The sequence below is a fragment of the Mustelus asterias genome, chromosome 2 (assembly GCF_964213995.1).
Source record: "Mustelus asterias chromosome 2, sMusAst1.hap1.1, whole genome shotgun sequence".
Classification (NCBI taxonomy): Eukaryota; Metazoa; Chordata; class Chondrichthyes; order Carcharhiniformes; family Triakidae; genus Mustelus; species Mustelus asterias.
Genome location: NC_135802.1, coordinates 120,665,980 through 120,693,445, shown reverse-complemented (window position 1 = coordinate 120,693,445; position 27,466 = coordinate 120,665,980). Strand labels below are relative to the sequence as shown.

The following is a 27,466-nucleotide window of genomic DNA, read 5'->3' as shown; positions in this document are numbered from 1 at the left end:
GTGCTCGGCATGATTGTCAGTAAGATCAGTGAAATAGGGGAAAATGAAGTTAACTCAGAGAGTGGAGCACTGGGGACTGGTCCTCATGAAGAGACTCTTGATGGCCATTTCTTCAAATGGTTTGCCCAGCAATAATTTGGAAAACTCATGTTCGTTAAAATTGACTGACTATATTTTTAAAATTTAATGCACCAGTGGGGAAGCCTGGATTATCTTTTAAAGTACAAAAATGCTGAAGACTTTCAGATTCCGATCCAGTCACGGTAGAGATGAGAGGGAAAATGCATTTCTAGTAGGGATAAGTGATGACAGGTGTGACAGGCAGCAGGTGGGAAGGAATTATCTGCAATGGATCACAGGCCTGACTTCAGCTACTCCAGGTAATCGTGTGGAACAGTTAAAATCAGACCGTTCATCTATCCTGGGGTCAAGAGAGACTGAACTTGAATGAATCATTCAGCTTTTAGACACTGCCCTGAAGTGGCCTCAATTGGGGAACACTGTGAAGTTCCCCATCTCAACCCAGAGAGAATCCCGTTCTTTCAATTGCACACTTTCTCTCCCCCACCCCACCTAAAAACCTGCCGGTGGAGAAGTGTGAAAATCAGATCACTGATTTGGCAAACACAAGCTGAAATAGTAAGAACATACTTGTTTAGCTGGTGAACTTCACGGTTTGGAATATGCTTGACATTTTCAGCCTGTAGCATTTTAACATTACAATTAATTTGCATTTCTATTAAAAAATGACACATGGAGTTGTATCTTGTGCACTTTAGATTTACAATTTTTAAGATATTAAATATATATTTGCAGTATAAATTATTGTTCCTTCAATAATACTGGTAATTTTTTGTGAGCTATCGTGATGACTACAAGATGAAAAGTTTTGACAGTGTCTCTTTTATTCAGCAACACTCATGTTCTCTGCCAGCAAATGACTAAATATATATTTAATCATATTTGTTAAAATATTGTATACTTTTATAATTAACATTTAGAATGGAATCTTACTGTCTAAGCACTTGCGATGGGATTCTGTATGCAAACATATAAACCATCTGTAAATATTTTGGCCTTAAGTTAATATTTAGTCAGTGAAATGATTCAAGTACTATTTATGAATTTTACACTGGACGGAGCAAAGAATATACTTTTGAAGTTGAAATTGTGGTCGTTGTTAGTTATTTGGGAGTGTGAATTGTTTTTTGCAGAAGAGGAGAAAAGATGGAAGGAAGATTTATTTACTTGTCAGATGGAATAGTGTTATTTATTTTTATATTGGAGCAAACAGGGCAGGAAATATGACTTCAGCACGTGAGTTTGGAAACATTGATTGCTATAGTTATTTGTTTATTTGATAATGAGGCTATTTTGGGAGAAAACTATGCATCCATTTATTTCTTGAGACCTGGGGCTAATTGTTTTTATTCTGAAACTGAGGTCAATGGCTAAGTTTGTTATGTGAAAATTGAGAAGCACTTGATAATATCTGACAAACCTCAAAGTTTTAAGGTACTTTTTTCTTTTCAAAATACTATAAGAAACCGTGAGTTAATTATTTTGTCAGAATCAGGAACAAGTGGAGGGAGTTTAATAAAATCTTGGCAACAGCATAAAAATATCTAAAGACTTGCAGTTTTGAGGAGAAAAGCTTTTTTTTTACTTCCCATGGCAGACCTGGGCGAAGTGGAAAACTAATTATTTATTTTAGTGGTGTGACAGGAAGCTGTTACAGGTTAGTGAGGAGATCAACATTGGAATTCCTATTAAAACGCCATCTAGTGCTGTGACCAGGAATGATTACAGGTAAGTGGCAGAGTGTAGATATTTTAGCATTGAAATTTCCATAGAAATATTTATCTTAATTTATAGTGATGCATGACACATGCATGATGTACACAGGTCAGATATACATCCAAATTGTATTATCTGTTGCTAGTCCATGTGTATGTTTTAGATTCAAAGCTGTCTGATCCTTGATCGTGACCATCAATCCTGATCGTGTAGGAATTTGTCAAGCGTCTTGAATATATGTTTTGGCATCAACTACTTCCTGTGGTAATGAATTCCACAGGCTCACCACTCTGGGTGAAGAAATGTCTCCTCTCCTCTGTCCTAAATGGTCTACTCTGAATCCTCAGACTGTGACCCCTGGTTCTGGATTCCCCCACCATCGGGAACATCCTCCCTGCATCTACACTGTCTAGTCCTGTTCGAATTTTATAAGTCTCTATGAGATCCCTGCTCATTTGTCTGAACACCAGCGAAAACAATCCTAACCTAGTCAATCTCTCCTCATACTTCAGTCCCGCCATCCCCGGAATCAGCCTGGTAAACATTTGCTGCACTCTCTCGAGAGCAAGAACATCCTTCCTCAGAAAAGGAGACCAAAACTGTACACAATACTTTAGGTGTGGCCTCACCAAGGCCCTGTATAATTCAACAACACATCCCTGCTCTTAACCCTAACTCAAAACCTCTCGCAATGAAGGCCAACAAACCATTTGCCTTCTTTACCGGGCACTAAAAATTGGCAAAATGTGATACCATGCATAACCTTTTTGTTCCTTGTTTGGTTTCCAGTATTATGCATCCTCCTGTGGCCTTTAGTAACCTCTTGTGACTTGGGGCAAAGTATTTACAACAAGATTGATCCAGTTCTGCAGCGATTGGATTTTGGTCTGAAGGACTATGTGCAACGCTTTCAAAGAAGACGGGAAAGTAAGAAAAGCTTTGCATTCATTATTTAAGCTCTACATTAAAAAAAGTATAACATATGCTGAGAATTGCATAAAATTTATAATATACCAATTTAATGGAACACCACTAAACAAATTATTTATTATTAACTAATATAGGTTTTAATTTAGTAGTCTTCCTAATGGTAGAAAAATGAATTTGCATTTAAATAGCTTTTTCCACTATTTTAGGACATCACTTCAGAGCCAATGAAGTATTTTTGAGGGACAGTCATTATTGCAAAGTAGGGAAAAGTATAATTCAATTTGCCCCACAAGCATCAAATAGATAAATGACCAGATAATCTGTTTTGAATTCCTTGCTCTTCTTTGCAAAATGACTGATAATCAATTACATCTTCCTGAAAAGATAGATGGGAACTCAATTTAAACTCTCATCCAAAAGTTGGAACCTCTTACCATGTCGCCCTCCTTCATTACTAAAGTGTCAGCTAGGGAGTGGGGTTTGAAGCTATGGACTTCTGACTTGAGAAATAAGCGCGACCACTTGAGCCTGGGGCTGACACCAAGCCCTCTCATCCCATATAGGTTTTCCTCAGTTAGTCAGTTATAGTTGCACAGGATTATGAGAAGAGAGATTAAACAGTTATTTTTTGTTTGTCAGCTATACTCTGTTATAATGTGCAAGTGAATAGGTTCTGAATAAGTTACAAATCTCGCCCTGTGTTTATTATCATCGTTAAGATGCGTTGATATTGGATTATGTAAAACTGTCAGCTGCCAAGAAGACATTTTCAGCATGTCTTCAACATCCAAATATGTGCTTTAAATTATTTTGCATCCATTAAATAAGTAGCCTTATTTGGACAGTTATTTACAAAAGTGAACTGAGAGGGAAGAAATTATATTTAAGCACCGTGCAGGTGGCGAAATTACTCAGTGAATGCATAGCAGGCAAATATTGTGTCACCCTCAATTATACTGTTAATTGACAGATTATAAAAACATGGGCCTGGATTTTGTAGTCGGCAACAATGTATGCCACAGATATCGAATAAATCTCTCTTCACAAGCCAACTGCAATCCAATAGCGGAAATTTTGGCTGCCTTGAGGGAACGTTCCCTCCTGCCTGGTTGCAGCAAGGCCCAGCTACTGTGGAAGAAAATAGGCAACAGTTGCATTACAAACCCTGAAAAAAGGCTGCTGCAGTAACTAATTATTTGTATGGCTAGGAAAGCAGTTATAGTTTGACGTTAAGGTTAACAATCCATTCAGTGGCTTCCGCTGCTGCAGTGTGAATGGTTGTGATGCCACCAGGAATGATGGATCTCTCAATCAGGAGTTCAGTATGTGGAGAATGGTCGGACTTGGGTGGCCACAGTCACAATTTGAGCCTTTCTTCATGTTCCACTTGTGGAGCAACTGGTCACATCTTCCCTGGCCCCTCCTCAAACATTTGAGGGTTGTTCAGATTTTCTGTCAAAGGTTGAAACCTGAAACTTCAGAAATCAGGTCAGTTACCTGATTCTGGTTGGTAAAGGTTGCAGTCAACCAGGAGGTCTGCCATGGAGAGGCTGGATTCTCAGCTGTTTGTAGGGTAAGAAATGTGCCCCAGTAGAGGCTACAGAATTTCAGGTAGGTTTTTTAGCTGTCAGCCAATGCTATTCCTTGAGGAGGATGTTTTCTCTCTGGAATGATGGATCTCTCAATCAGGAGTTCAGTATCTGGACAATGGTCGGACTTGGGTGGACAATGGTCGGACTTGGGTGGCCACAGTCACAATTTCTCACATTCCATCAGGAGGTTCAATATGCGCTACCACAGGAAACCACTTTAGCTGTGTTGGTCTCAATGAATGGGAACATGGGGGAATGATTGGAAAATTTGCAGACAACGCAACGATTGCCCCCAAGTAGTGGATATTGTAGAGGAAACCTGTAATCTACAAAACGATATCGATGGGTTGGAGTGGGCGGTGAAGTGGCAGATGGATTTAACAGAGAAATGCGAGGTAATGCATTTAGGGAGGTCAAACAGTTATAGGGAATACACAATTAATGGGAATATACTAAGAAGGGTAGATGAAGTGAGAAATCGTGGCATACAAGTCACTAAAATCACACAGGTCACTAAAATTCAAGTAGACAATATTGTAAAGAAGGCATTTGGAATGCTCTCATTCATTGGCAAAGGTATAGAATATAAAAGCAATGGTATTCAAAGGAATGGTATTAAAGACTGATGAGGCCACAACTAAAATATTGTGTGCGGTTCTGGTCACATTACAGGAAGGAGGTGATTGCTCTGGAGAGAGTGTAGAGGAGGTATACAAGTATGTTGCCAGGGCTAGAAACGTGTAGCTTTGGGGAGAGATTGAATAGGTTGGGGTTATTTTCCTTGGAACAAAGAAGGCTCAGGGTGACTTGACAGAGGTGTACATAATTATAAGGGGAAGAGATAGAGTGGACAGAATGAAATTGTTTCCCTGGGTCACCAGGGGACATAGATTCAAGAGTAAGTTGCAATAGGTATAGTGGGGACATGAATAACTTTTTTACGAAAAGGTTGGTAGGTGTCTGGAATTTGCTGCTGGAATTTGTGGGGGAGGCAGAGACCCTAAACTCTTTGAAAAAGTACCTGGATCTGCACTTTTAAGTGCTGTAAACTACAGGGCTATGGACCGGGTACAGGAAGGTGGGATTGGAAAGGGTACCTGGGTGCCCTTGGGCTGGCGTGGATCAGATGGGCTGAACGGCCTCCTTCTGTGCTATCACCTTTCCATGGTTCTAATTAATCCTCATTACTTCCCAGAGATGGATATCTACCAATTTTGTGTGGCGGTTCTTGAGCCAGGTTGAGTAGCAGTGCCCCGTTGTTGGGTAGACTGGTCCGTGTGAAGCAGTGCTTAGTTTGTTAGCTCTGGTGCCACAGCTAGTACCTGCCAGTTTCTGTACTAGATTCACTCTTGTTCTGACCTTGGATCCAGTGTTCTGGAGGTCATTGTACAGCCAAGAGCGTTGCCAACTATTTTGCTGTTGGTTTGTGGGTAAATGGTTGGCCACAGAGCTGGACATGACAGGGTGGCACAGTGGTAGGGCAGCATGGTTGTTAGCACTGTTACCTCACAGCACCAGGGACACTGGTTCAATTCCGGCCTCGGGTCACTGTCGGTGTGGAGTTTGCACTTTCGTCTGTGTGGGTTTCCTCCGGGTGCTTTGGATTCCTCCCATAGTCCAAAGGTGTGTGGGTTAGGTCGATTGGCCATGCTAAATTTCCCCTTAGTGTCGGGGGGGATTAGCAGAGTAAATATGTGGAGTTGCGGGAATAGGGTGTGCGTGAGATTGTGGTTGGTACAGACTTGATGGACCGAATGGCCTCATTCTGTACTGATTCTATGACCGTGGCCTTCGAGTTATTCAGTGGGAAGGCTGACCGCTGTTACAGTAAAAAGGCCACAGGAAAATCACATTTGTAGTAGACATAATTAATGTTGCAAAATTAAAATTTTTAACATTGATCAGATTAATCATTTTTAAAAGGTGATGTTTAAGAAGTCTGATAAATCATTCTTTAATGGGATATGAGTGTTGTCCATGGCTAATTGCTCTAGAACTGAGTGGCTTACTGGGCCACTTTGAGTGCAATTAAGAGTCAACCACATTGCTGTGAGTCTGGAGTCTCGCGTAGATTTCCTTCCCCAAAGGACATTAGTGAACCAGATGGATTTTTGCAACAATCGGCAATTAATTATAGTTGCCATGGTCACCATTACTGAGACTAGATTTATATTTCGGCTTTATTCATTGCGTTTAAATTGAACCCGCTGCCATGGTGGAATTTGAACACCTATCTCCTGCGTATTAGCCTCTGGATTACTAGCCCTGTAATCCTAGGCCTCTGGATTACTAGTCCAGTGAAACTGATATGATCTCCTCTAAATCATGCTAATATATTGTATAGTTTCCTTTTTAACAAGATCGATCAAATGTTAAAAGGTTCCATATTTAGACGATCAATGCTGTTTAATATTTTCCTTATTAAGTATTCACAAATTGTGAGGAGGTCCTTTATATTTGGAAATACAGGTGTAAAATTTTAAATTCGTTTTGAATTATTTGGGAATTTAAATAATTTGATTGCTAAAACAGTTCTACATCTGTCCTTCATGAGCTTTTATGTCTCTCCCCACGTTGTGAGATAGGCCCTAGCCACAGCAAAAAGGGAGTCTGAATTCAGCAGCACTATTTGAAATCAGTGTTGAGTTCAGGTTTCCCTTCTGTGTAAGTCACACACTGCCCCCACTCCCTACCCTTGCCCTGGCAGTAAAAATGGGGTTTGTTGGAAATGGAGACAGGATTTCTAGATCAAGATGCTATCTGCCAGTTTTAAAGTCCACGGAATTTCCATGACTGTGCAGAAATCTGACCCTTGGGGGGTGGGGTGGGCGATTTTACCTTCTCGTCCCCCTGGTTCATGGGCATGGCGAAGCCAGTAAGATCGTGAGGGAGGTGAAAAATCAGGTTTGCGTGATTTGTCACGCCTCGTGAGCTTACCAGCACCAGAAGTACGGCAAGATCAACCTCTAATTTAACTACTATTAGTGAGCCCAGAACATAATGGTCTGGGTGCACCTGCCTTAACGTCCTCGCTGGTGAAGCTCTTCACTGGCAAGAATCATGCCTGGGGGCATGATTGACTGGGTCGGGACTGGGGGTGAGATAGTGGGGTGGGGGGGGGGGGGGGGGGGGGGAGGTGGGCGGTGTGATCGGCCGGGCCAGGAGTAATTGCTGGGGGGAGGCCAGCTATAGTGGGAGATGATGGAGAGGCCAGTGATATCTAGAACATAGAACATAGAAAGCCACAGCACAAACAGGCCCTTCGACCCACAAGTTGCGCCGATCACATCCCCACCTCTAGGCCTATCTATAGCCCTCAATCCCATTAAATCCCATGTACTCATCCAGAAGTCTCTTAAAAGACCCCAACGAGTTTGCCTCCACCACCACCGACGTCAGCCGATTCCACTCACCCACCACCCTCTGAGTGAAAAATTACCCCTGACATCTCCTCTGTACCTACCCCCCAGCACCTTAAACCTGTGTCCTCTCGTAGCAACCATTTCAGCCCTTGGAAATAGCCTCTGAGAGTCTACCCTATCCAGACCTCTCAACATCTTGTAAACCTCTATCAGGTCACCTCTCATCCTTCGTCTCTCCAGGGAGAAGAGACCAAGCTCCCTCAACCTATCCTCATAAGGCATGCCCCCCAATCCAGGCAACATCCTTGTAAATCTCCTCTGCACCCTTTCAATGGCTTCAACATCTTTCCTGTAATGAGGTGACCAGAACTGCGCGCAGTACTCCAAGTGGGGTCTAACCAGGGTCCTATAAAGCTGCAGCATTATCTCCCGACTCCTAAACTCAATCCCTCGATTAATGAAGGCCAGTACGCCTTCTTGACCGCATCCTCCACCTGCGAGGCCGATTTAAGAGTCCTATGGACCCGGACCCCAAGGTCCTTCTGATCCTCTACACTGCTAAGAATGGTACCCTTCATATTATACTGCTGCTTCATCCCATTGGATCTGCCAAAATGGATCACCACACACTTATCCGGGTTGAAGTCCATCTGCCACTTCTCCGCCCAGTCTTGCATTCTATCTATGTCTCGCTGCAACTTCTGACATCCCTCCAAACTATCCACAACACCACCTACCTTGGTGTCGTCAGCAAACTTACCAACCCATCCCTCCACTTCCTCATCCAGGTCATTTATGAAAATGACAAACAGCAAGGGTCCCAGAACAGATCCCTGGGGCACTCCACTGGTCACTGACCTCCATGCAGAGAAAGACCCCTCCACAGCCACTCTCTGCCTTCTGCAGGCAAGCCAGTTCTGGATCCACAAGGCAACAGCCCCTTGGATCCCATGCCCTCTCACTTTCTCAAGAAGTCTTGCATGGGGGACCTTATCGAACGCCTTGCTGAAGTCCATATAGACCACATCCACCGCTCTTCCTTCGTCAATGTGTTTGGTCACATTTTCAAAGAACTCAACCAGGCTCGTAAGGCACGACCTGCCCCTGACAAAGCCGTGCTGACTACTTTTGATCATACTAAACTTCTCTAGATGATCATAAATCCTGTCTCTCAGGATCCTCTCCATCAACTTACCAACCACTGAGGTTAGACTCACCGGTCGGTAATTTCCCGGGCTGTCCCTGTTCCCTTTCTTGAATATAGGGACCACATCTGCAATCCTCCAATCCTCCGGAACCTCTCCCGTCTCCATCGACGATGCAAAGATCATCGCCAAAGGCTCCGCAATCTCCTCCCTCGCCTCCCACAGTAACCTGGGGTACATCCCATCCGGTCCCGGCGACTTACCAACCTTGATGCCATTCAATAGTTCCAACACATCCTCTTTCTTTATGTCCACATGCTCGATCCTTTCTGTCCACCGCAAACCAGCAGTACAACCACCCAGATCCCTTTCCACCGTGAATACCGAGGTAAAGTATTCATTAAGCAGCTCCGCCATTTCTAACGGTTCCGCACAAACTTTTCCCCCTTCACCTTTTAAGGGTCCTATGCCTTCACATCTCATCCTTTTACTCTTGACATATTTGTAGAAAGCCTTGGGATTCTCCTTAATCTTACCCGCCAAGGCCTTCTCATGACCCCTTCTCGCTCTCCTAATTTCCTTCTTAAGCTCCTTCCTACATCCCGTATACTCCTCTAAATCCTTAACACCTCCTAGCTCTCTGAACCTTCTGTACGCCTCTCTTTTCTTATTCACCAGGTTCATCACAACCTTCGTGCACCACGGTTCCCGTACCCTACCAACACCCCCCCTGTCTCATCGGAACGTTGTCATGCAGAGCTCCAGACAAACATTCCTTGAAAATCCTCCACTTTCCTTCGGTATTTTTCCCCAAGAATGCCTCCTTCCAATTTACCCGTCTAATTTCCTCCCTGATGACACTGTATTTCCCTTTACTCCAGAGAAACACTTTCCTAGCCTGCCTGATCCTATCTCTTTCCAATGCTATCGTGAAGGAGATAGAATTATGATCGCTATCCCCAAGATGCTCACCCACCGAGAGATCCTCCACCTGTCCAGGTTCATTAGCCAGCACCAGATCAAGTACAGCCTCTCCTCTAGTAGGCTTATCCACATACTGTGTCAGGAAACTCTCCTGGACACACCTAACAAACTCCTCTCCATCCAAACCCCTAGCCCTAGGGATATTCCAATCTATGTTTGGGAAATTAAAATCTCCCATCACGACAACTCTGTTATTCCTACATCTCTCCAGGATCTGTTTCCCCATCTGCTCCTCAACATCTCTGTTACTATTGGGCGGCCTATAGAAAACACCCAGCAAAGTTACCGACTCCTTCCTGTTCCTAACCTCCACCCACAGAGACTCCGTAGTCAATCCCTCCACGGCGTCCACCTTCTCTACAGCCGTGACACTATCCCTGATCAACAGTGCCACTCCCCCCCCCTCTCTTGCCTCCCTCCCTGTCCTTCCTGAAACATCTAAAACCCGGCACCTGAAGCACCCAGTCCTGTCCCTGAGACATCCAAGTCTCCGTAATGGCCACCACATCACAATTCGAAGCAGCAATCCACGCTCTAAGCTCATCCACTTTATTCACTACACTCCTGGCATTAAAATAGACACATCTCAGACCTTCAGCCTGAGCACTTCCCTTCTCCATCACTCGTCTAACCTCCCTCTTACCCTGTTTACATTCCTTATCTATTTGCGAGCTAACCTCCTCGCTCTCAGTCCCCTCATTTCGATTCCCTCCCCCCAACCTTTCTAGTTTAAAGTCTCTCCAGTAGCCTTAGCCAACCTTCCCGCCAGGATATTGGTCCCCCTGGGATTCAAGTGCCACCCGTCTTTTTTAAACAGGTCACACCTGCCCCTAAAGAGGTCCCAATGATCCAAGTACCCAAATCCTTGTCCCTTGCTCCAGTCCCTCAGCCACGCATTCATTCTCCACCGATTCCTGTTCTCACTCTCCCGCGGCACAGGCAGCAATCCCGAGATTACTACCTTTGCATTCCTCTTTCTCAGCTGTCTACCTAACTCCCTATATTCTCTTTTCATGACCCCTTCCCTCTTCCTACCTATGTCAGCAGTACCTATATGCATCACGACCTTCGGCTCCTCTCCCTCCCCCTTCAGGATTTCTGGGACTCGACCAGAGACATCCCGGACCCCTGCACCAGGGAGGCAAACCACCATCCGAGAGTCCCGTCTGTGTCCGCAAAAACGCCTATCTGACCCCCTCACCGTAGAGTCCCCAATTAGCACTACCCTCCTTTCCTTACCCTTTTGCACTACTGGGCCAGGCTCAGCTCCAGAGACACTGCCACCGCTGCTTCCCCCAGGTGGGCTGTCCACCCCAGTAGTACTCAGACAGGAGTACTTATTATTAAGGGGCACATCCACCGGGGTGCTCACCATCAACTGAGCTTTCTCCTTCCTCACTGTTACCCAGTTACCCTCCTCCCGTGGTCCCGGTGTGACCACCTGCCGATAGCTCCTGTCAATGACCTCCTCACTATCCCTAACCCGGCGAAGGTCCTCGAGCTGCAATTCCAGTTCCCTAACATGGTCCCTTAGGAACCGCAGCTCAACACACCCAGCACAGATATGGTCGTCCGGGAGGCTAGGAGCCTCCAGGATCTCCCACATCCTACATTGGGAACAACATACTGGCCTCACACTCATAATTGCCCCTTTAAACACACAGGGAAAAAAAAGTGAATGAAAATTTTAAACTTACCTTTCCTCCTCCTGTTTTCTCCAAAGCCCTGCTCTCACTGGATCTTTTTTTTTAGGTTAGAGGAGGAGGGAGGGTGGGATACTCTACAAGTGTAGAGTATCGGGATTCCTCTCTGTTCCAATTTATTGGGGAAAAAAAAAATCTCTCTCTCCCAGACCTCCCTGCGCGACCACTTCCGGGTTTAGATATTTTTTAAGAAAAAACCCGCGAAAAAGTAAGTTAAAAATAACAGCGCTTACCCGCAGCACTCCTCTCGCGAATCTCTCCCTCTCTGCTGCACTTCCAAGACGCAATGAGGCCGATTCACTGAGGTGAGTAACTTTTTTAAAAAAAAATCTCTCTCCCAGACCTCCCTGCGCGACCACTTCCGGGTTTAGATATTTTTTAAGAAAAAACCCGCGAAAAAGTAAGTTAAAAATAACAGCGCTTACCCGCAGCACTCCTCTCGCGAATCTCTCCCTCTCTGCTGCACTTCCAAGACGCAATGAGCACCCTCTGAGTGAAAATCTAGGGTTACATACCTGACAGATCTCTGTGCTTTTGCACAGAATAGAGAGAAATCTGCCCATGTGCAAGTTGCCAGCTTTCAGATTAACTTGGGCTCCGCCCCTTCCCCCTGCTGGCTTTATTTGCTCTGTGTGGTAAGAACAAAGAACAATACAGCACAGGAACAGGCCCTTCGGCCCTCCAAGCCCGCGCCGCTCCCCGGTCCAGGATTGAATCCTGAATCCAGGATCCCCGCCCAATTTTCCAGCCTATCTACATACCAATATCCTATCCACCGAGCTGTCCCTCACAGCTACGATGCTTTGTAAGATTGGATTTTTAACTTGTCCAAAAAATCGGTGCAATTTCTCCCGTTTTCACACTTGGTTGGCACTTAGAATCATTTTGGTAAGATTGCCCTCTTGGTCTTTTTGAACTGGTTTGGAGTGTTTTTTGAAGCTGAATAAATCTGCATGGATAAATTGTTGAAGCATCCTGGTGAAGGTCAAGTTTAGCTGCATGACGTGAATGGACTTCATATCTCTTATCGGCTAAGCCCCAATTACATGTATCAATTGCCATCATAGAAAAATTGACTTTTCAAATTTTAACAGCAATAGATGGAAAAATATCTAAACTCCTTCACACGTTTTTATCAAGAATGATTTGTTCCAGGCATTGGTTTTGTTTAGCTGAGTTGTTAAATCCAGCAAAATGAATGAACCAATCAACATCTGCAAAGTGGTTGATTGCTAAAACATGACAGCTACTGTTTTGTTCAAATGTTGATCATTAGTATATTCTTGAAAAAGTGATTCATTTTTCCCTTTTCTAGTTTCCAACATCTCCTTTTGCCTCAAGTTGAACTTATGACTCTGTATTTTATCCATTGCATCTTGTGTTATAGTGAAGCAGAAAGAATTGGCTGAAAGGAAGTCAGAAGATGAGAGTGAAGCAGACACATCTGCCCTTTGTCCCAAGGTTAGAGAATATTTCTTTTATTTCTTCATGGGATGTGAGCATTGTTGGCTAGGCCAGCATTTGTTGTCCATCCCTAATTGCTCTTAACGTGGTAATGCATCTCCTTCTTGAACCGCTGCAGTCCATGTGGTCCATTTGGTTTTGTTTGGCTTAGTTGTTAAACACAGCAAAATGACTGAACAATTAACCGCATGGTTGTTGCATAAGGTTAAATCTCATGGGATCCAGGGTGAGGTAGCTAAATGGATACAAAATTGACTTGATGACAGAAGCCAGAGGGTGGTTGTAGAGGGTTGTTTTTCAAACTGGAGGCCTGTGACCAGCGGTGTGCCTCAGGGATCGGTGGTGGGTCCACTGTTATTTGTCATTTATATTAATGATTTCGATGAGAATATAGGAGGCATGGTTAGTAAGTTTGCAGATGACACCAAGATTGGTGGCATAGTGGACAGTGAAGAAAGTTATATCTGATTGCAACGGGATCTTGATCAATTGGGCCAGTGGGTGACGAATGGTACATGGAGTTTAATTTAGATAAATGTGAGGTGATGCATTTTCGTAGATTGAACCAGGGCAAGACTTACTCAGTTAATGGTAGGGCGTTGGGGAGAGTTACAGAACAGAGATCTAGGGGTACATGTTCATAGCTCCTTGAAAGTGGAGTCACAGGTGGACAGAGTGGTAAAGAAGGCATTCGGCATGCTTGGTTTCATTGGTCAGAACATTGAATACAGGAGTTGGGACGTCTTGTTGAAGTTGTACAAGACATTGGTAAGCCAGACTTGGGATACTGTGTACAGTTCTGGTCACTCCATTATTGAACATAGAAAAGCTACAGCACAAACAGGCCCTTCGGCCCACAAGTTGTGCCAAACATGTCCCTACCTACTAGGCTTATCTATAACCCTCTATCTTACTAACTTCCATGAACTTATCCAAAAGTCTCTTAAAAGACCCTATCGAATCCGCCTCCACTACCACTACCGGCAGCCGATTCCACGCACCCACCACCCTCTGAGTGAAAAACTTGCCCCTATCATCTCCTCTGTACCTACTTCCCAGCACCCTAAACCTATGACCTGTTATAGAAAGGTTATTATTAAACTAGAGAGAGTGCAGAAAAGATTTACTAGGATGCTACCGGGACTTGATGGTTTAAGTTATAAGGAAAGCCTGGATAGACTGGGACTTTTTTCCCTGGAATGTAGAAGGCTGAGGGGTGATCTTCTAGACATCTATAAAATAAAAAGGGGCATAGATCAGCTAGATAGTCGATATCTTTTCCCAAAGGTAGGGGAGTCTAAAACTAGAGGGCATAGGTTTAAGGTGAGATACAAAAGTGTTCAGAGGAGCAATTTTTTCTCAGAGGGTGGTGAGTGTCTGGAACAAGCTGCCAGAGGTAGTAGTAGAGGCGGGTACCATTTTGTCTTTTAAAAAGCATTTAGACAGTTACCTGGGTAAGACAGGTATAGAGGGATATGGGCCAAATGAGGGCAATTGGGACTAGCTTTAGGGGTTTTAAAAAGCAGCATGGACAAGTTGGGCTGAAGGGCCTGTTTCCATGCTGTAAACCTCTATGACTATCTCTACAGTCGCTGGTTAGTAAAATATTGCAGCTTCTGTTTTGTTCAAATGCTGATCCCATAGTGCCATTAGGAAGTTCCAGGTTCTTGACCCAGTAATAGTGAAGGAACAGTGATTTGGTTTCAGGTCAGGATGGTGTGTGGCCTGGATTGGAACTTTTAGGTAGTGGTGTTCCCATGTATCTGATGCCCTTGTCCGTCTAGGTGGTAGAGATTGTGGGTTTGAAAGGTGCTGTTGAAGGAGGCTTGACGAGTCATTGCAGTGAATCTTATAGATAATGGTTACAGAACACAAAGAAGACAGTTTGTATCGCTCTTTGCTCTTCAATTCACCTTGTGTCACTCCCCTTCCTCTTCATGATCCAGTCCTCTTTTGAAAGCTATGATCAAATCTGCCTCCACGACCCTTGATCAGTGCATTGCAGATCCTAACTATTCACTGTGCAATAAAACTTTTCACCGTTACTTCTTTTGGCAATCATAGTCAATCAGTGTCCTCCAATTCTTGATAATTTCACCAATGGGAACAATTTTGCCCTATCTACTCTGCCCTGACCCTCATGATTTTATACGTATCTCTCAAATCCCCTCTCAGCCCTCGTTTCTCCAAGGAGAACAGCCCAGCTTCTCCAATCCATCCATCTAAATTAAGTTCCTTATGATTGGAACAATTTTCGTGAATATCTTCTATAATGTATTCACAATATTTCTAAAGAGTGAGTACTCACTGCTGATACTGTGTGCCCATGTTGGAGGGAGTCCATGTTTAAGGTGGTCAATGGATGCCAATCAAGAATGCTGTTTTATCCTAGAATGTTGTAGCACATAGATATTCAGGTCAGGATGGTAAAATGCCTGATCTGTGAACATCATTCATTAAATTATAAGGGCTACATTTCATTACTACATAATTGCTAAATATAATTAGTGCATTGTGAAGATCTCATTGGCCTGCTATGAAGGAGTAACGGCATATTGAAAAGACAGCCAAAGTATCATTAAAGATTTTGTTTACATTGCTTCAGTGCCACACTACCACTTTGAAAATCGTGTGTAATTGTGATGTTTCAATTATTTTTTCTCCTCAAATTTTCCTCCCTTTGACTTTTTATCTTTCCTGAAAGAATGGATGCTTTATGTTACATAGTTCCATGAATGGTGACAGCCTCTGGTACCTCAACCAAATTTAAAATTGTGAACCTGGGATTTGAAACTTGAATGAAAACTTGTGGTGTTTAACAATTACAATGAAGGGCATATAGTGGATGTTGCCTATAGGCATTTTAAGAAATCATTTAACAAAGTACTAGATAAAAGGCTAATTAACCAAAATAGAGCTTATTGAAAGGAGGGTCAGTTTGTTTAAAAGCAAAATGAGTTTGTGATAGAATCAGATGGGAGGTTGGTGAGCAAGGCACACACGCACGTGTGTGTGTGTGTGTATATATATATATATATATATATCCATGGACTTAATCGGGGAGGGGGGCATGAATACATAATGTTGCCCAGCCACCAACCTCCTGCTCCATTACATGAGCCCTCCATCACAAACTCCTTGGATGTGGATGTAAGATACCACCCACAGAGTAAAATTTCAAAATTTGTAAATGATAGCGAACTTGTACATGGGAGCAGAAGACATAGGTGCACGAGAAGAACATACGATCTGTTAAGCCTACTCCACCGTTCATTATGATGATTGTAGGTGTAGCAGGCAATAGGGTTGATGCCAATGAACAGATAGACTAGAAAAATGAACTGACAAGTGACAGATGAAATTTAATTCCGAGAATAATGAAGTGATGCATTTGGCAGTAGGGATGGGGAGAGGAAATATAGACTTAAAAGTGTGCAGGGACACCAGAGAGTTCAAGTGCATGGATATTTGAAGCTGGCAGAACATATTGAGAGATTTGTTGGCAAAACATATGGGATCTTGGACTTCATTAAGGTATTGAGTACAAAAGCAGGGAAGCTATAACAAACCTCAAAGTTCTGTTTAGCCACAACTGGAGTGTTGGATCCAGTTCTGGTCACCACACTTTGGGAAGCCTGGGAGAAGCCCTTGAGAAAGGCAGAGAAGTTTTACCAGCATGAGGAAGTTAATGATCTGAAACTTTGTACCAATGAGGGTGGTAGAAGCAGAGATTTCCAATGATTTAAAAGGATATTGGATGGGCGCTTGAGGGAAATAAACTTGCAGGGCTTTGGGGTTACAGTGTGGGGTTGAGAGTGAGAGAGTTGATGGTCCGAATAGCTTCCCTCAGTTGCATATTGACTCTTTGACTCATACTAGCATATTTACTAAAAATTGTTTCAGGGTTATTTTAAGGGCAGCACAGTAGCAAAGTGGTTATTACCACTGTTGTCCCACAGTGCCTGGGACCTGGGTTCAATTCCGACTTTGGGTGACTGGCTGTGTAGTTTGCACATTCTCCCTGTGACTGTGTGGGTTTCTTCCGGGTGCTCCGGTTTCCCCCCTCAGGCCAAAGATGTGTGGATTAGGTGGATTGGCCATGCTAAATTGCCCGTTAGTGTTCCAAGATGTGTAGGTTAGGGGGGATTAGTGGGGTAAATATGTGGGGTTACAATGATAGGGCGTGGGTGGAATGCTGTCGAAGACTCAATGGGCCGAATGGCCTCCTTCTGCACTGTAGGGATTCTATGAACCCTATCATGTTTTATTGGATTCAATACAGAATTGGTATTAAAGTATTAAGAGTTTGTCAATGTTGTACAAAATTGTAGATTTAAATTGTAAAAAGAATTACAAGAGCGTTTTCCTATTACAATACTCCATTCTTCATTTGTTCAGCTGTAGCTGTACATTGTACAGAACACCAACAACTTAAATTTTACATTACTCTTCACATACAGAAAGGTGGACAGAAGAAGAAAATGAACTCCAAGCAAGAGGGAAAAGTGAAAATAAAAAGGGAATTCAAAGCACAATGAATGAGAAGTATTTTCAGGGGACCTTTGCAAGAGAGAAGAGAGTTCAGGGGAATAGCTGAGTGGTCACACTAATTGAACTTGGGAATGATAATCAAACCTGCGGTAGAGAAGCATCGGGTACAATGTTGGCTTCTGTGACATAGGATGACGGGGAAAAGCCAACAGGCAGTTTCAAAGTGAGAACAGCTTTAAAACCAATTAGCTAGGCTGGGATAGCACACAAGAGATGATCTAGACCGAGGAGATGTGAATATGTAACCTTGTTATGTTCTGGTATTTCTACCTTTCTTCTTCTATAGATAAGCAGCTCAGGAGCTGGCAAAGAACTATCTATTTCTGATACTGAACCTTCAGAAACATGGACAGAAAATGGAACCTTCAACTTGTCAGGAGGTCATACCCCACAGACAGATGCCTCGGATGGTATGGTGAACTTTTGCTATCATTGAAGATATACAAATAAGAAATAATTTTTCATACACCTTATGATTTTTTGCAAATATTCCAAAGAGGGAGTGCCACAAATTTTGGGGAAGTATTTTGCCTTTGGAGATATTTTCTAAGGGAATTTGCTGGAAATTTTAAAACGGGGGAGCAAAAACATGCTTATTTAATGGTTAGCAGATGTTAGGAACACAAGTGTCTTGGGAACGCTAAGTTCACAATTGTGCATATGCGTGACCACTCGACAATATCTGAGTTAATTGGCTGGACCAAATCAACCTGTTGCTGGAGAATTATTGTGACTAGTGACACAATGGAATTGTATATTGGCAAGTTGGCTATTTAACCTTCCAGTGCTTGTTGAATCCTAAGGAAGGCTGGTCACTTGGTAGAGGGTTATTCTAGATATTTGCTTACAAAGTTAAATCCTAAGGAAGTACAAATGTTTTAAATCATGGTAATTTTAGCTACAGTCCATCATTCACTGTGGGTAAAAAAAAAAAACCCCATCTAAGAGAAATCCCTTTAATAAATTCCCTTCTTAGAATTAGATATTCTCCTCTTCTCCCGGAGGAGGGAGAATGGATTTTGAGCCCACACCTCCACCTGCAGGTGTGGCAATGCGTGCTCAAAATCTGGAGAGCACGATTCACGCTGGCGAGTTTCCGAGTTCTAATCTTACTGGCCCGTTGCCTGCGGAGTAGCGTGAAACATGCCACAGGACCACAGAAAGCTCATTGTAATACTAATTGCATGTCATTAGTGACCACTCTCTCTACGACTTGCCCCTTCTCCGGATGTTCAGCATGCATTGGCGTGACATCATGTTGGTGCCATTTACAACTGGTCCACTTAGACGTGACCCTGTTGTGGGGGTTTCCCCAAGGTCATAAAGGTATGTATAGCCTCTGGGGGAGCGAGACATGGTCAGGGCGGGGGAGAAGTTGGGAAGGTGCCGATGATTGGTGTTGGGGTGTCTCATCCATCTCTCACACTGGCAGTGACCTCCATAGGTCACAGCTGGTGTTCTGGCTTGCAAGTTTGAGTGTGACATCTGTCCCTGAAGCAGCCTTTCTGAGAATTGCCACTCTCTCAGTAGAGAAGACTGCGCATTCAGTGCTCAGAGTCAATGCAGTGCTCAGTCTTCAATTGAACTTCTCAATGATGGAAGCAATGACACACAGAACTTCATGGATCTCTGCCAAATATTCCCATGCATCCCACTGGACATACAGAATATGCTGTCTGATAAGTGTCATTGTTACTATCCATGCTAGGTATTATAGAAGTTTATAGCATGGAAACAGGCCCTTTGGCCCAATTTGCCAATCTGTCCCTTTTTCACCACTAAGCAAGTACCAATTGCCCACGTTTGGCCCATATCCCTCTATATACATCTTACCCATGTAACTGTCTAAATGCTTTTTAAAAGACATCTTCTACCTCCGGCAGCTTGTTCCAGACACTTAACACCCTCTGTGTGAAAGAAATTGCTCCTCTGGACTCTTTTGTATCTCTCCCCTCTCACCTTAAACCTCTGTTCTCTAGTTTTAGACTCCCCTACCTTTAGGGAAAGTTGTTGACTACCTTATCTATTTCCCTCATTATTTTATAGACCTCTATAAGATCACCCCTAAGCCTCCCATGCTCCAGGGAAAGAAGTCCCACTCTATCCAGCCTTTCCTTATAACTCAAACCATCAAGTCCCGTAGCATCCAGTAAATGCTGAGGCAGTGCAGAGATGATAAGAGAGGCCCATGAACTCTCCCTTACCTGTGGCACATGCATCTGTAACCAATGTACGTGTCTTCATCCAGACCGGCATCTCACCACGACCGGAGCAGCGAGTTGGATGTTGACAATCCAAATCCAGGATATAACTCTTGCTCTGAGCCAGAACCAACAAACTGGGGACGCCACCACCAGTTCGGCGGCACTCTATATTATTGTGACTTGTCTTCTCCTTACAGAAATAGAAAGGCTCATTAGTGTTCCATCTTACTTGAAGGCCATTCGAGATGCTTCTTCCCCACACAGACATTAAGTAGGTCACTTCACTGTGGCACACCTCCACCTCCAATGCACTGCAGCCTAATGTGCTGACAGTCCAGCCTTGGCAGGGCAGGCTTCAGTGTCAGTTGGTATGTACACTCAGACCACTGAGCGCAGAGGGGGAATGTACACCTGACTACACCTCTCCGCACTGAGCTATGCCATCTCCACACAGATCTATGCCATCTCTGCACTTACCCTTGTAGACCACAAAAAATTGTTGAATTTTTTGCAGCACTGAAGCTAGTGCCCATGGAACAGCTGCTACCTCAGCCCAGGTCTCCTTAGTCAGATGCGGTGCCCTTCTCTTGCCATCAGGATCTAGTGCTTGGCACTGATTTCCTGCACAAGAACAGACAGGCACTCATCTGAATGACTTGCCTCCTCCCTGCATCTTACATGGCCTTCTGATGACATTGCTGGACAGCAGTACAGTCATTGCTGCCATGTCACACAGCACCCTCAGCTTCCCCAAAACTCCTGGCAGCCTTCAGGGAGCTGCATCCTTTGGTTTTAAACAGCCCCGCTGGGTGCTCATTGGACCTGGCATCTGACACATTCCTCCCACACCTATACAGAGACCCATCTGGCAGATGTGTTAATAACACAATCTCAGGTGGGAGCAGGTTTCACATCTGCTCCCACCCACACTGACTTTTCAGATGCACCTCGAGGGTAAAATTCAGGCCATTAGCTCTTTTCCATTATTTAATTTCAAATGGTTATTCATTGTTTTCATAGTCTTTTTGTTGATTAAGTTTTAAACTTGATTTTCTGTGCTTAAAGCAAGTTTCAAAAACAAAGTGATAAAATGTTTTTTTTTACTCTTTCAGGGAATGTGAGCATTATTGGCAAGGCCAGCATGTGTCAATCCTTAATTGCCTGCAAATAGTTCAATGATATTAGTGTCATTTTTTTATTCTCCCATGTTTTAATCTTTAATTCAGACCTAGATCGTCCAAGTGATCATGAGGAAGCATTTGCCAGAGATCTTCCAGAATTCCCTTCAATTGATAATAAGGGAACAATAGATGATGATGATGACTCGAGCATCGGCATCCCTACACCTCCAATTCCCACCCTAGAACCTAATGAAGCAGATTCACATCAGGAAGGCATAAGCATAGGAACTGCTATTACTGGACTTGCCCTAAATTTGTCAAATGAACAGAGCTTCAACCTGATCAGCACTATGGCAACTGATGTCATTGCTGCTGCAGTGTCATCTGCTGTGAAAGGCCAGTTGCAGGCCCTAGAAAGCAACCCGACCATGCTACCACAGCTTAACTTGAGTGAAGAGACTGACACCGAAGAGGCCGATGACTTTGAGTTGCTTGATGAGTCTGAGTTGGAACAAATTGAGAGTGAATTAGGACTGGATCAGGGCCAAGCAGCAAGTCAAAAAGCCAAAGAGGGCAAGTCAGGCTTTCTGTCAAACCTATTGGGAGGTCATTAAGCCTTCTTTCAGGGCTGGAGAATAAACATACAGACCACGTGAACAACAAAACAAACACAAGCAAAAGCTTATTTACTACAGTTGTTCCCAAAAAAAGAGCCAAACCTCAAATATGATCTTGTGAATATCGAACTAAGTGCAGCAAAGAAATAATGAAAAAGAGTGAAATAGAACTGCACCTTTCAGCGTTTAATAATCTAGTGATTGAAGGAACGGATTTGATTTGTGTTATTTGGTATAATGGGCCACCTATTGTGTGTGTGTTGTCTGACTATAATCTTTATGCCTTGAAATAACAGCATGGAAACTAATTCTGTCTTGTTAATCTGAGTTGTTAACGATTAGCTTTAAAATGTTTTGACTGACATGTATTGCCAAATCTGAAAGTCAGATGTTTAACAAACATGTTTTAAAGACTTGTGCGCAGAAACTGACAATCAGTAATCAGCTTCTCCCTAGACCTTGCAGCAAATTGGACTGCTAAGGAAGTAAAGTACCCATTTTGAAAATATTTGCAGTATTTTAGATATTTTATAAAATCTAATCCTCTTTGAAGCATCTTTTATTCATGTGTTCAAATATAATGTTCAAAGAAAGCCTAGCAGAGACATGTTTCACAATTGAGATTATTAATCCATGCTTGTACTGCTTTAAATACATAAAACCAATCTTCACTGCACTTTCTGCCTTATTGAACTGCAGATTCAAAGATGAAAAGAAACACAAAACTTTGTTTTAATCACATTACAAATTAAATTTGGTTTTATATTTTTTGATTTGGTTTTCATCACTTGAAAAAATATTCTTTTTAAACACATCACATTGTTGCATTAGATAATGGGCCTGACTCTGAAAATAATTAGGCAGACTTATTTTGTGGTTGGAACAAAATTACAATTTGTAGATCAGTGAAACCCACAGCAACCAATCTAGCTGCTGTGTTAATTATTTGGTGGATGGATTGCATAATGTTCTGAAATTTGTAGCTAATTCACACTTATTGAAAATGTTATGGTGTCTGTACTTAATAATGTTCCTCCAAAGATGTGCGGGTTAATGGTCGTGCTAACTTGCCCCTTCGTGTCAGGAGGATTCGTGCAGTTATGAGGATAGGGTCGAGGTGGAATTGTTATCTATGCAGGTCGATGGGCTGAATGTCGTCCTCCTACACTCGAGGTTTCTATGATTCTATTGTGTGTCAAGGACATACATGAACCATAACTAAAATAGTAGTATCTTTCTTCCACCCTGGTTAATCCCACTTTAAGCAGCGTCTTAGAGAATACTTAAAATTTAAACACGTACTTTTAAAAAAATCTTTTAGAATTTTAGACAACAGCACACATTTTCCCTGTTACATCTTGTACTAAAATAGAACAGCAAGAAAATCTATCAGATAAGACCAATTAATTAATAGATCTTCAGTGACCTAGTACAGAAGCGTAACTTGCATTTCTATAATCCCTGTAAAGTTATTTGAATAGGAATTAACCTGTTGACTAATCTTGCATAATCTATTGGTAAATTTTTCAACTGAACTTGAGGCAAGGCACAATTCTGTAATTCCAAAAGTCATCAAAACTAGCCTTTCTTTGAATGCCATGAAAAGATAAACTAAAAAACGTAATTCAGCAGGTTGGTTTTATTATTATATTGACTTGTGTTGACTAAAATTATGCACTTGGTGATACATTTAATATTTTGGATAAAACTATTTAACTATGAACAAGTGAAATTTTGTATTAATTACATTGGTTCTATTTTAAGGAAGATGTCATTGTTGATTCTGGTCAATTTATCAAATACCAAATAGGTACATAAAGTCTATGGTTTAAGAACTTTCCTTTAGAAGGTAAACATTTCAATTTGATTTGTCATTCTGAGTATTTAATTGGATAATTTAGATTTGCAACTAGAGATCTGAGTCGCTGGCCTTTAAGTTGACAATTGGTCTGCAGTGGAGGGTTTTTTTTTAAACTGGAGTATTTGAAGCAAAGTGATTTGAAACTTGAGATAAAGTGTCAACATCAAGACTGCCCCATTTCAAAAATTTCCAGCCTTATTCACATAGCAAGATATGGAGATAATGCTTTCAAAAAAGAGTATAGCGTTTGGCAGTTGCTGGTTCTGTCATGAAAAGGTTACCACCCCTTTAAAGAAATGAGCAGATAAAATGGAATGTGGACACATTAAATCTCATATATGACTTCAGGGACTCGAGCACATTTAGGATGGCATTTCATTGCAGTATTGAGGGCATACTGCATGATCAGACCTACCATTTTTCAAATGATATGTTAAACTGGGGCTCCAAGTCCGACTTTCCAAGTGGACATTGAAAGGCAATAGCTGAGGTCTGGTAACCACAAATTCAACACCGAAATAGAATCATTAGTCCTTTATTTCATTTCTATCTGTGGGACTTGCTATACCCAAGCATATAGGTTGGTGCTTTTGCCAAGAACTAAGTGGCTAAATTTTATGAGTGTAGTTCCTGTGAAACATTTTGGAACATGCTGTGGATGGGTGTTATATGAATTAACATTTCTTTTAATATCACCCTAATTTCTAGGCTTAAATATTTTCAGAGTTGGGACGCAGGCTCAAATGATTATTGATAACTTTTTTTTACAGTCGTATATTTTGATTCTTTCACTAGCCCAGCTTATTTATGGTGGTATTTAGTAACTGTGACTATGCAATATTCAAGTAATGAGGTTACTGTTAACACAAGATTTCTATTTTCAGTACTTGTATTCATATTACACATATATAGACTTTTCAAGCTTGAGTTAATGTTTAAACTTTTGCTACTAATTAATTTAAACACAGCTTAACAACTATTGTCAAGAGTACAAAATGGGGGCAGTGCACAAGTTATCAAACATTGTATCAGTTCAGAAACCTGGGGTTTAGCCTGCACCAGTGAAGTGGTATACTTTATACAGATTTGGTGACAAGTCCTACCAATTTTAACTCTCAAATCACAGTACAATGTAAGATTTGTTATCTCATGAACATTTAATGTCTCTTCCTTTATGAACCCTTCCTTCATACTGCATTTATCAACACTGCAGGGTATTATTATGCATTTAACCATCCTCCAGTGCTAATTTAGGGCCATTTTTGTGCTCTTGTTTAGATGTTTTGGATTGTTTGAAGTTCAAGTTAGGCCAATCCTTTGGGCAGTATTGTGAAATCTATTTCTGGTTACAATTTAAATTGTTGGATTTCTTTTGCCACTAAACTGGCAACCAGTTTTAAAATAAAACATTATTCAATTTCCTCTTATTTGAGAACATGTTTATTCAACTATAAACGTAGCAATTGAGCATCCACTAGTTCATTTAAGAGTGTATAAATCATTAGTCATAGGCTTTGTTAATTTGTTAAATGTCATTTTATGTAGAATTTGTAAAAAGGTGGAATCTTTAGCCTTTTAAATATGGATGCTTGGGACTAAGATTTTGACACTCATTTGAAATAAGTATAGTTTTGCACTTTATGTATATTATTTCTGAAAATGCACTTTCTGTCAATCAAACCACATGTAAACCAGTAACTTTTCCCAGGAGAAAGGAATGATAACCAGAAACAGAGCTCATCACAAAATGTCTTAAGATATTTCATCAAAATATGAAAAATTCTCATCTGCAGCACTTTATTAAATAATAGGATCTAAAGAATTTCAGTGGCAAATACATGCCCATTATGGTAATAAGATTTGATAATTAAAGCTGGTCTAATAATGTTGATTTGTTTCTTTTTCTGTGATTGATGACTATGCTCTATTCAACAAAAGGCACTTTATGTACATTACCATCTCCATTTAACCAGTGTCGTGCTATAAGTGTCAGTTGTACAATGAGAATTGCATAATTATTTTTGAACCGTTTGCACTCTTTATTGATATACAAATTCTTGGCTAAGGAAAATAAAATGGTAGAAATGTATTGTCTTGTGTATGTAACTATAAATAACAAATTTTGATTCTCATTTTCTGCCATTCTCATTTTTTCAGTCCAGTTTCATGTCTTCAGTTTAATCAATGGATATAGCATAGTGAATTAGTTTTTTTTTGTAAATACAATGGCCCGATATTTATTGAACCATGCATTTGGAGCAGTGGACAGAAAATTTTGAGGTTTGGGTTTAGAACCATAGAAAATTACAGCTCAGAAACAGGCCTTTTGGCTCTTCTTGTCTGTGCCGAACCATTTTATGCCTAGTCCCACTGACCTGCACTTGGACCATATCCCTCCACACCCGTCTCATCCATGAACCCGTCCAAGTTTTTCTTAAATGTTAAAAGTGACCCCGAATTTACCACTTTATCCGGCAGCTCATTCCACACTCCCACCACTCTCTGCGTGAAGAAGCCCCCCCTAATATTCCCTTTAAACTTTTCTCCTTTCACCCTTAACCCATGCCCTCTGGTTTTTTTCTCCCCTAGCCTCAGCGGAAAAAGCCTGCTTGCATTCACTCTATCTATACACATCAAAATCTTATACACCTCTATCAAATCTCCCCTCAATCTTCTACGCTCCAGGGAATAAAGTCCCAACCTATTCAATCTCTCTCTGTAACTCAGCTTCTCAAGTCCCGGCAACATCCTTGTGAACCTTCTCTGCACTCTTTCAATCTTATTTACATCCTTCCTGTAACTAGGTGACCAAAACTGTACACAATACTCCAAATGCGGCCTCACCAATGCCTTATATAACCTTACCATAACACTCCAACTTTTATACTCGATACTCCGATTTATAAAGGCCAATGTACCAAAGGCACTCTTTACGACCCTATCCACCTGTGACGTCACTTTTAGGGAACTCTGTACCTGTATTCCCAGATCCCTCTGTTCAACTGCACTCTTCAGAGTCCTACCATTTACCCTGTATGTTCTTCTTTGGTTTGTCCTTCCAAAGTGCAATATCTCACACTTGCCTGCGTTAAATTCCATTTGCCATTTTTCAGCCCATTTTTCTAGTCGGTCCAAATCCCTCTGCAAGCTTTGAAAACCTTCCTCACTGTCCACTACACCTCCAATCTTTGTATCATCAGCAAACTTGCTGATCTAATTTACCACATTATCATCCAGATCATTGATATAGATGACAAACAACAATGGACCCAACACCGATCCCTGCGGCACACCACTAGTCACAGGCCTCCACTCAGAGAAGCAATCCTCCACAACCACTCTCTGGCTTCTTCCATTGAGCCAGTGTCTTATCCAATTTACTACCTCCCCATGTATACCCAGCGACTGAACCTTCCTAACTAACCTCCCATGAGGGACCTTGTCAAAGGCCTTGCTGAAATCCAGGTAGACAACATCCACCGCCTTCCCTTCATCCACTTTCCTGGTAACCTCCTCGAAAAACTCTAATAGATTGGTCAAACATGACCTACCACGCACAAAGCCATGTTGACTCTCCCTAATAAGTCCCTGTCTATCCAAATATTTGTAGATCCTATCCCTTATCACACCTTCCAATAACTTGCCCACCACCGACGTCGAACTTACTGGCCGATAATTTCCCGGATTTCCTTTGGAACCTTTTTTAAACAACGGAACAACATGAGCCACCCTCCAATCATCCGGCACCTCCCCCGTGAATACTGACATTTTAAATATGTCTGCCAGGGCCCCTGCAAGTTTAACACTAGCTTCCCTCAAGGTCCGTGGGAATACCCTGTCCGGTCCTGGGGATTTATCCACTCTGATTTGCCTCATGACAGCGAGCACCTCCTCCCCTTTAATCTGTAACGGTTCCATGGCCTCCCTACCAGTTTGCCCTATTTCCGTAGACTCCATGCCCGTTTCCTCAGTAAATACGGATGCAAAAAGCCCATTTAGTATCTCCCCCATCTCTTTTGGTTCCATACACAGTCTACCACTCTGGTCTTCAAGAGGACCAATTTTATCCCTCACTATCCTTTTGCTCCTAACATACCTATAGAAGCTCTTTGGATTTTCCTTCACTCTGTCTGCC

At 42.2% G+C, this 27,466-nt stretch overlaps 1 protein-coding gene across 2 annotated transcripts in view; it reads left to right on the top strand.

Moving 5' to 3' along the window:
* retreg1 (reticulophagy regulator 1) overlaps positions 1-25,463 on the top strand; it is a 164,093-nt gene extending 138,630 nt beyond the window's left edge. For both annotated transcript variants that reach the window (XM_078240806.1, XM_078240797.1), the window contains exons 6-9: positions 2,587-2,724; positions 12,901-12,974; positions 17,815-17,938; positions 20,959-25,463. In XM_078240806.1, the coding sequence (XP_078096932.1) occupies positions 2,587-2,724; positions 12,901-12,974; positions 17,815-17,938; positions 20,959-21,467 (845 nt within the window). In that variant the 3' untranslated portion in view covers positions 21,468-25,463. The remainder of the gene's footprint in view (positions 1-2,586; positions 2,725-12,900; positions 12,975-17,814; positions 17,939-20,958) is intronic.
* The last annotated feature ends 2,003 nt before the right edge of the window (positions 25,464-27,466 follow it).